Raw genomic sequence first — 8,343 nt, forward strand, 5'->3', positions numbered from 1 at the left:
CTGTCAATTCTACTTAACTGACTCTAACAAATACATTATTTTCAAACACATTAGTGATTATGGGCTTTTTTCCTTAATTTGTTTTGTTCATAAATGAACAGTAATGTATTAGTAAATACTGAAGCCAGGGTGATTTCACACATCTTACACACGTGTACAGTAAGTTGTGTACATGTGTGTGTGCCAAACAAGCGTGTGACAGGTGTTGGACAGGAATGGTGTTAAATTCTCAGCACTGTCCCTATTCTTGGTTATTTGAATCTGTGGCTCCAAAGTATGGAGCCGTAATCCAGTCTTTAATGACTAACGCCTCTATATACGCACACAGACTGCACGCACACCGATGGCACTTGAATACATTCAAGATCATCTAGACCAACCCAGAAATGCACTTCTTACGCTTAATGTTATTTAATAATAATAACCAGGGCCATAATAATTTTTTTTTTACTATCACGCTATTGCATGCTTTAAAAAATATTCTGCCCCTAAAGCATAAAAAAAGTTTTGTCAAGTAACTTAAATTTACCAAATGTGGCAACATCCAAATTAACATGTGTTAAAATATTATTTCATTATTTTTATGTTAGGTTACACAAGTTAAATGTTTTACTTTTTATAGTGTTATACTGTACATTGTATTCCCATTTTATTTTAGAAGCAAATGCAATAAAAAATCTCCCTCCATTATTTAAGTTGGGTGAAAATAATAGTAGCATATTATTATGGGGAAAAAAAGGTATTTATTTCACAATTTAGACTTTGTTGCTTGGAATTCTGAGAAAATGATATAAACTGATTTAAAATTGTGAGATGTCAATTTGCAATTCTGAGAAAAAGTTAGAATTGCAGGATTTATACTGAGAATTCTCACCTTTTTTCTCACAATTCCGAGATAATACCTCACAATTCTGAAATTATTTATCAGAAATCGAAGTTTACATCTCAATTCTGATTTTTTTTTTCCACCACAGAATAACATGTAAAAAGTTAATTGCCTTTATCTTGTGATTCTGACTTTTTTTTTTTTTTTTCACAATTTGGAGTTTATAAGAATATGTTCTGTGGCAGAAATGGGCTTCCATACATTTTAAACCACTGGTGATTTAATGTGTTTTGACGTGTCTCACTATGTGAAATAATAGATGCACTGACCATCATAAAGGCAGGGACCAACAATATTTGTGTGGGTGGCTGAGAGCTGTCAGATGAAAGAGAATGTTTTTGAGTGAGTACATCTCACAGCTTTTACAGTGAATGAACAGTTCTATGGGAACAGCTTCTTATCACTATTAATAATAGCAGGGTTATCCTTGGGTATTCTTGAAAGAAGAGAGTACAGAGGATATCCCAAAGAAAACCTAACACCCTCACTCAATAACCTCACTCACTCTCTCTCTTTCTCTCTCTTGCTCTCTCACTCTCTCTCGCTCTCTCTCTCACACGCTCTCTCTCTCTCTCTCTGCCCCCTTCAGTTTATATTTAGTTTGGCTTTAGGGGTGTCGACCTCTTGCTCTGCAACAGACTCTGGCCTTACAAGGCCCAACCACAAGTATGGTTGCATAGCAACCCTTGATGTTTTCACCTATGTGAATGTGCTACAGTAGCAGCTAATCATCATAATCATCTAATAAGCATCAACAACATCAGCAGCAGACTGAGCATGTGCACCTCATGTCTGGTGATGCTCCTGTTGCTATAGATGTGCTATTATGCATTAATAATTTTATGAAAGGTTATTGTAGTTTAATCATTTAGTGTTTATTTGCAATTTCGTTTTTTCCTTTTTAATTGCATTTTTTATTTATTAATTTTGTGTTTGTTCTAGTTTGGTTATTTAGATTTGATTGTAGTTTTAGTATTTTAGGGCTGCCAAAGGTTAATGTGCCAAGCTAACTACTATCATTTAAAGATATTGAACTGCTCATTTCTTAGCACAGTCTAGTTTTATTGCCAGTTGCATTTTCATGTTTAATGTATATTAAGTTCTGAAACTAAAATTCATTTGTGACCATTTTTATTTTACATTTTGTAATCATGCAGATGCATTTAGAGTACCTGTAGCTTTAGTTAAAATTATATTTTTTTTATTTTAAGTTTAAATGAATGATAACACTTATTTCATATGTTTTGCCTGACCGGTCTGTTTTAACACAAATTCTAAAAATAAAAGTTCAACGAAAATAAAACTAAATTGGGCAACGAATATGGGTAGATTAATCTATTACATTTATTTACATTGCATTTTAAACAATAACGATCAGATTAGTTAGTTATGCTTTAGCAGTGTTGGGGAGTAACTAGTTACATGTAAAAGCATTATGTAATTTAATTAAAAAATAAATGTAAGTATAATCCATTACAGTTACAGAGAAATCAATGTGTAATTAAATTACAGTTACTTATAGAATAGTATTGCTGCTTTAGTATAGTATTGTTGCTTTGCCTGTTTTTAATGTGCATATTGCCTCCTGCCGCTTAAAGACTGTTTAGTAAATTTATGCTATTCTCATGCTTTTTGAGATTTGCTACAACCTGTCTAAGAGTTGCTACCATGGCAAGTGAAAAAAAAGGCACTCCAGTGCTGGAAATTTAAATATAATTTAGTCCAGAAATCAGAAAAGGGTGCAAATATAACAGTTCAGTGCAATATATGTTTTCCCATATTAAAGTGCTATTGACAAAGGTTTCAATGTTGAACCTGAGGAAGCATCTGCATAACTTAGCCTACAGTGAACTGTGAGCAGTCATTAAATAAAATAGAAAAGGCATTGCCTATTCCCACCTAATGAGTATTCAAGACATATTTCTGTATTGCTGGGGTGCATGTCCAGTCATTTATTTAATGACCCTTTCACTGAAAATATATAGCTAAAGTTTTTCATCCTTGAATAAGGTCGGTAACCATGCCAGATCTAATATTACAGTTATTTCAGCATTGTAGCATAACCTACTTATGGGTTTATGGGGTTATTGAGTTGTGAAATTACTTTGAGTACTACTGTAACGTTAACCTTGCCTGGTTTAAATGTTTGAAAATGATTAACAGTTGAAAACATTTGAAAAGTAATCAAATGGAATCAGTTACATTAATAAAGTAATTGAACTAGTTACACAAAATATTACATTTTAAATAGGTTAACATGGGTGCATGGGTGTTTGAGTATAGAAATGCATTCAGGCATCTATTTGTCTAAGAATAAATTAGATGGTGCAGTTGTCCACTATAGAGTTACAATATTTGTTCCCATACAATTAGGATGAGATTTAGTGTTACTATGGAACAAACAAACAACTAAATGTACTGTATATGTGTGGGCATCATGGAGATGCACCAGGATGATTTTTTTTTATTGCTCTTCCATTCTTGAGGTTGTATTTTCTGTGGTGGGGCATGTCTTGATTGGCATGCTTCAGTCCACAAGGGCCATCCTTGTCATGCCAGGGACACTGCTTAAACTTAATAGAGAAAGGGCCTGAAATGTTGTACTTCACACATGGTGGCCTCACACTCTTCCTGAAATGTTCACATTCATGCACATGTGGCTTATTGGCTCCAGTCACAGCAGAGGCACACATAATAACACTCATAATAAATCATCAGCAGCTGTTACAATGATGGTCGAATGTGTTACTGATGACTAAACTAATGGCTTCAGTTCAATTACAATGTTCTTGGTTCAGTAAAAGTAATGCTCAATCAAAAATGCCTTGCCTTCATTTTTAAATCAGCATTATGCCACAAATGCTGTTAACTGAACTTGTGTTGAACCCAGAATCTCCCTTGAACTGGCATTTATATATCGTTAGACAAAGATCGGTTTATTTAAAAAAAGAGAGATAAATGTACACCTAAGTGTTTTCTTAGAACGTTTATCCACTTGTAACTCATATGCATAAACACCTGTATACATGTTTTCAGTCACATGGCCATGGTGCACACAGTGTCATCTGTGATCCATGTCTTGTTTTAATCTTGGGGATGTATTGAACGTCAAACTTGTTGTTACAGTAAAATCAGATATGAGCAGTAAAGTAAAGGGTCATCTCATGTACTTTTGTGCATCTTTGGAATGTGTTTTACAGTTTGACACTCAATATCCTTTTAGTAACTCCAGATGGTGTTGCTCTCCTAGATGAATTGCATAATTCCACTACTGGTAATTAAACATCTTTTGTAAATAAGAACTGTATGTCCCATATGAAGAAGTCAGTTAATTAGTGTTGGAAGGGTGTTTGGATGAAGTATCGTTTTCTAAAGTCGAGGAAGATTATGTCATAGTGTATTTTTTTTTATTTTTTTGCTGTACTGGTGCCAGTGTTCATCTAAGAAGCCTTCCAGCAGACATGAGGTCCAAGGATTAGCGGTTGTCTGTTTTAGTCAGGACATGCTGACCCCTGCTGCTTATGTTAGCAACTACAGCATAAATGTGTAGAAGGATTTTGGCCTAAAGCTGCACCTTAAACTCAAAACTGATGTTTGTGTATGTATATATTATATATGTCTTAAAAGCCTGTAGGTATTTTGATATCAATTAATCTTATAATGTGACAAACCCCATATTATATGTATATTGCCTGAGAGTTGATGGTAAATTCCCCCCTTTGTTATTTTATTTAAAGAGATCTTATGTAACTTAAAAAAAAGTTACTTAAAAAAAGTACACCCACACAATTTAAAATATTAACAATTTTATTTACAGTTTCACCGCAACATTCAACATGTAACAGTAAAAATCATGAATGATAAATATTTAAAATTGCATCTTAAAAAATAAACTTGAAATTCAAAACATTGAAGTCAAAACATATTGACTAGGTAATGACAAGTTTAACAGTAGCAGAATGGAGTGAACTGATATGTGCAATGATAGAAAACTCTTTTCTCTTTGACACTTTTTTCTTCTCAGTCCCTGGACCATTCCTGAGGTATTTTAATCCACCTCTTCAATAGTTGGCCCCTGAGCACCGGCTCCTGATGCTCCACGTGCCTGAGCTCCACAGCCTCCAGCTGGCATCCCTCCCTGATACAGTTTAGTGATGACTGGATTGCAGACTTTCTCCAGCTCCTTCAGCTGATGTTCATACTCCTCCTTATCAGCCAGCTGGTTGTTTTCTAGCCAGCTGACAGCCTCGTTACATTTCTCAATAACTTTCTTCTTGTCGTCCTCACTGATCTTTCCTTTCAGGTTTTCATCTTCCGCACTGTTCTTCATGTTGAAGGCGTAAGACTCCAAGGCGTTTTTGGCAGCAATCTTCTCTCTTTGCTGATCATCTTCAGCTTTGTACCTGTCTGCTTCCTGCAGCATCCTCTCAATCTCCTCTTTACTCAGTCTGCCCTTGTCATTGGTGATGGTGATCTTGTTCTCTTTTCCAGTGCTTTTGTCCACCGCGGACACATTTAGGATTCCGTTGGCATCGATGTCAAAGGTCACTTCGATCTGCGGGACTCCACGTGGAGCAGGTGGGATTCCTGTCAGCTCAAATTTACCCAGCAGGTTGTTGTCTTTTGTCATGGCCCTCTCTCCCTCATAGACCTGGATCAGGACACCGGGCTGGTTGTCTGAGTAGGTGGTGAAGGTCTGGGTCTGTTTGGTGGGGATGGTGGTGTTGCGTTTGATGAGGGCCGTCATGACTCCACCTGCGGTTTCAATACCCAGGGACAGTGGAGCCACGTCCAGCAGCAGCAGGTCCTGGACGTTTCCAGATGTGTCTCCCATGAGGATGGCGGCTTGAACCGCAGCACCATAAGCCACTGCCTCGTCTGGGTTGATGCTCTTGTTCAAGTCTCTGCCGTTGAAGAAATCCTGCAGAAGCTTCTGGATCTTTGGGATTCTTGTTGATCCTCCAACCAACACAATGTCGTGAATCTGAGACTTGTCCATCTTGGCATCTCTCAGGGCTTTTTCCACAGGCTCAAGTGTTCCTCTGAAGAGGTCTGAGCACATCTCTTCAAAGCGCGCTCTGGTGATGGACGTGTAGAAGTCGATGCCCTCGTACAGTGAGTCGATCTCAATGCTGGCCTGAGAGCTGGAAGAGAGGGTTCTCTTGGCTCGTTCACATGCTGTCCGCAGCCTCCTCAGGGCCCTCTTGTTCTGACTGATGTCCTTCTTGTGCTTCCTCTTGAATTCTTCAACAAAGTGATTCACCATGCGGTTGTCAAAGTCCTCCCCACCCAGATGAGTGTCTCCAGCTGTGGCCTTCACCTCAAAGATGCCGTCTTCAATGGTCAGGATGGACACATCGAAGGTGCCTCCGCCCAGGTCAAAGATCAGGACGTTGCGCTCTGAAGCTTTGCCTTTGTCAAGGCCGTAGGCAATGGCAGCAGCTGTGGGCTCGTTGATGATTCTCAGGACATTCAGTCCAGCGATTACTCCAGCGTCTTTAGTCGCTTGCCTCTGGGAGTCATTGAAATAGGCAGGAACTGTGATAACTGCATTTGTCACCTTCTGCCCCAGATAAGCCTCAGCAATCTCCTTCATCTTCACCAGGACCATAGAGGAAATCTCTTCAGGGTTAAATGTCTTGTTTTCTCCTTTGTATTCAACTTGAACTTTTGGCTTTCCTCCATCACTAACGACTTGGAAAGACCAGTGCTTCATGTCAGACTGCACAACTGGGTCATCAAATTTTCTGCCGATCAGCCTCTTGGCGTCAAACACGGTGTTGTTGGGGTTCATGGCCACCTGGTTTTTAGCTGCGTCTCCAATGAGCCTCTCAGTGTCCGTGAAGGCAACATAGCTGGGTGTTGTTCTGTTTCCCTGGTCATTGGCGATGATCTCCACTTTTCCATGCTGAAACACCCCCACACAGGAGTAGGTGGTGCCCAGGTCAATCCCAATAGCAACTCCTTTTGCTGACGACATGTTTGATTTCTTTGTATGTCTACCTGTATTCAACAAGCAATAGAAAAACAAAATCACTGCAATGAAAAATCAATAATTTTCACCATTAAATTAATGTTTTTTTTTGCAGTTAAACTTTAGATAATTGTTTCTGTGAATATCTGTTTTTGCATATTCACACTATATTAAGAATTATATTATTTAATAATAATAGCAAGCACATACAACGCCTAAATATATTCCTAATTAGTGATTCATTAGGTGGCTCTTCTTCTCATATGTATATTGACACTTAATCGTGAAACAGATGCGTATTGGATAAAACATCATTACTGTAAGCGTTTCAAGTTTGTGGCATAAGTATTGAAATTCCAATAGAATTAAACGAACAGTGGTAGTATTAATTATCTTTCAACTTACTTTGTATGAATTCTGTCAGGCGTAACTGTGGCTCCTTGCTTGGACAGTTCACTTCGTTATATCTCTCTTCCTGCAGTAATTCAGATCTCTCCTAAAGTATACAGCGAAGTGATGGAGTCCGCCGTGGTTTATACAGTCTAGGGTTGCGCTGCTGAAGTTTCTCGAAGGCGCCAGCTAGTTCGACCAATCAAAACGCGGCACAGTAGAACGGCGCCACCCACACACAGCTGCGTCATCGCATAGATTCGAGCTATTTCTGGAGTTTTCTGGGTTATCTTGGGGCCACATGAGATCATAAAATTATAGTGAACCTCTTAATTTTTAATAGTGTTATTTTTAAACATTAAACAGTTTTAGCTAAATTATCACCTTGATGTTACGGAAATGTATTTTAAAAGCAAATAGGTCTACAAACAGGCTAATATTCCTAGGTTAATTCATATTACTCATGTAGAAACTTGTTTAAATTGTTTTCGAATATCAAAGCTAAAGTAAAGATTATAGTGTAATTAACCAATGTTTATTTATTTCAGTATGTCAATTAAAATCGTGGTTTTAATTAAATTTAGCAGATAATCAAACGAATGACTGAATCTTAGATTGAAAGAAAACTGTAGTAAGAGGATCTTTGTCAAGTTAATGGCAAACTAATTGATCCCCTTCCATTGATAATATAATTGAAGTATTTTCTTTTCAGTAGACAAGTTTAGACAAGTTTTACTGATCTGCAAGCCTGTAGGAATTAGTATGTCTTTGATTTATAGTAAAGCTAGAGATGATTCTGGAACATTGGAGACTTTGTTGCAGGCATTCTGCTCTATTGTCAACAGAGGTCTCTGTTACCTGCATTATTTTGCATTTCTCTCAAGACCATGCTCAGTAATTGTGGTGCACAACACATTCTATGTGTCTTTACCATGAAGTTATTACAAAAGCATAATTTATGTAAAGCTACTAAACGAACTTATGGGCTGTGAAATGAATCAATGGCCTCAAAATCAAGGTCAAGCTTTACAACTTTCACTAAATAGGTGGATGTTCCCTGTTGAATAATCAGATTACTTCATTTTATTAATCA

The 8,343-nt window shown here is 37.5% G+C and overlaps 1 protein-coding gene across 1 annotated transcript; it reads right to left on the reverse strand.

The window, feature by feature from the left end:
• Window positions 1–4,678: 4,678 nt before the first annotated feature.
• On the reverse strand, window positions 4,679–7,397 carry LOC306849459 (heat shock 70 kDa protein-like). Its single transcript, XM_079384496.1, has 2 exons — window positions 7,266–7,397; window positions 4,679–6,889 (listed from the first exon to the last, which is right to left on the reverse strand). Exon 2 carries the CDS (start codon window positions 6,864–6,866, stop codon window positions 4,935–4,937), a length of 1,932 nt encoding a protein of 643 aa, XP_079240622.1. The 5' UTR covers window positions 6,867–6,889; window positions 7,266–7,397; the 3' UTR covers window positions 4,679–4,934.
• Between the last annotated feature and the right edge of the window lie 946 nt (window positions 7,398–8,343).

The sequence above is a fragment of the Barbus barbus genome (genome assembly GCF_936440315.1).
Source record: "Barbus barbus genome assembly, chromosome: 3".
Classification (NCBI taxonomy): domain Eukaryota; kingdom Metazoa; phylum Chordata; class Actinopteri; order Cypriniformes; family Cyprinidae; genus Barbus; species Barbus barbus.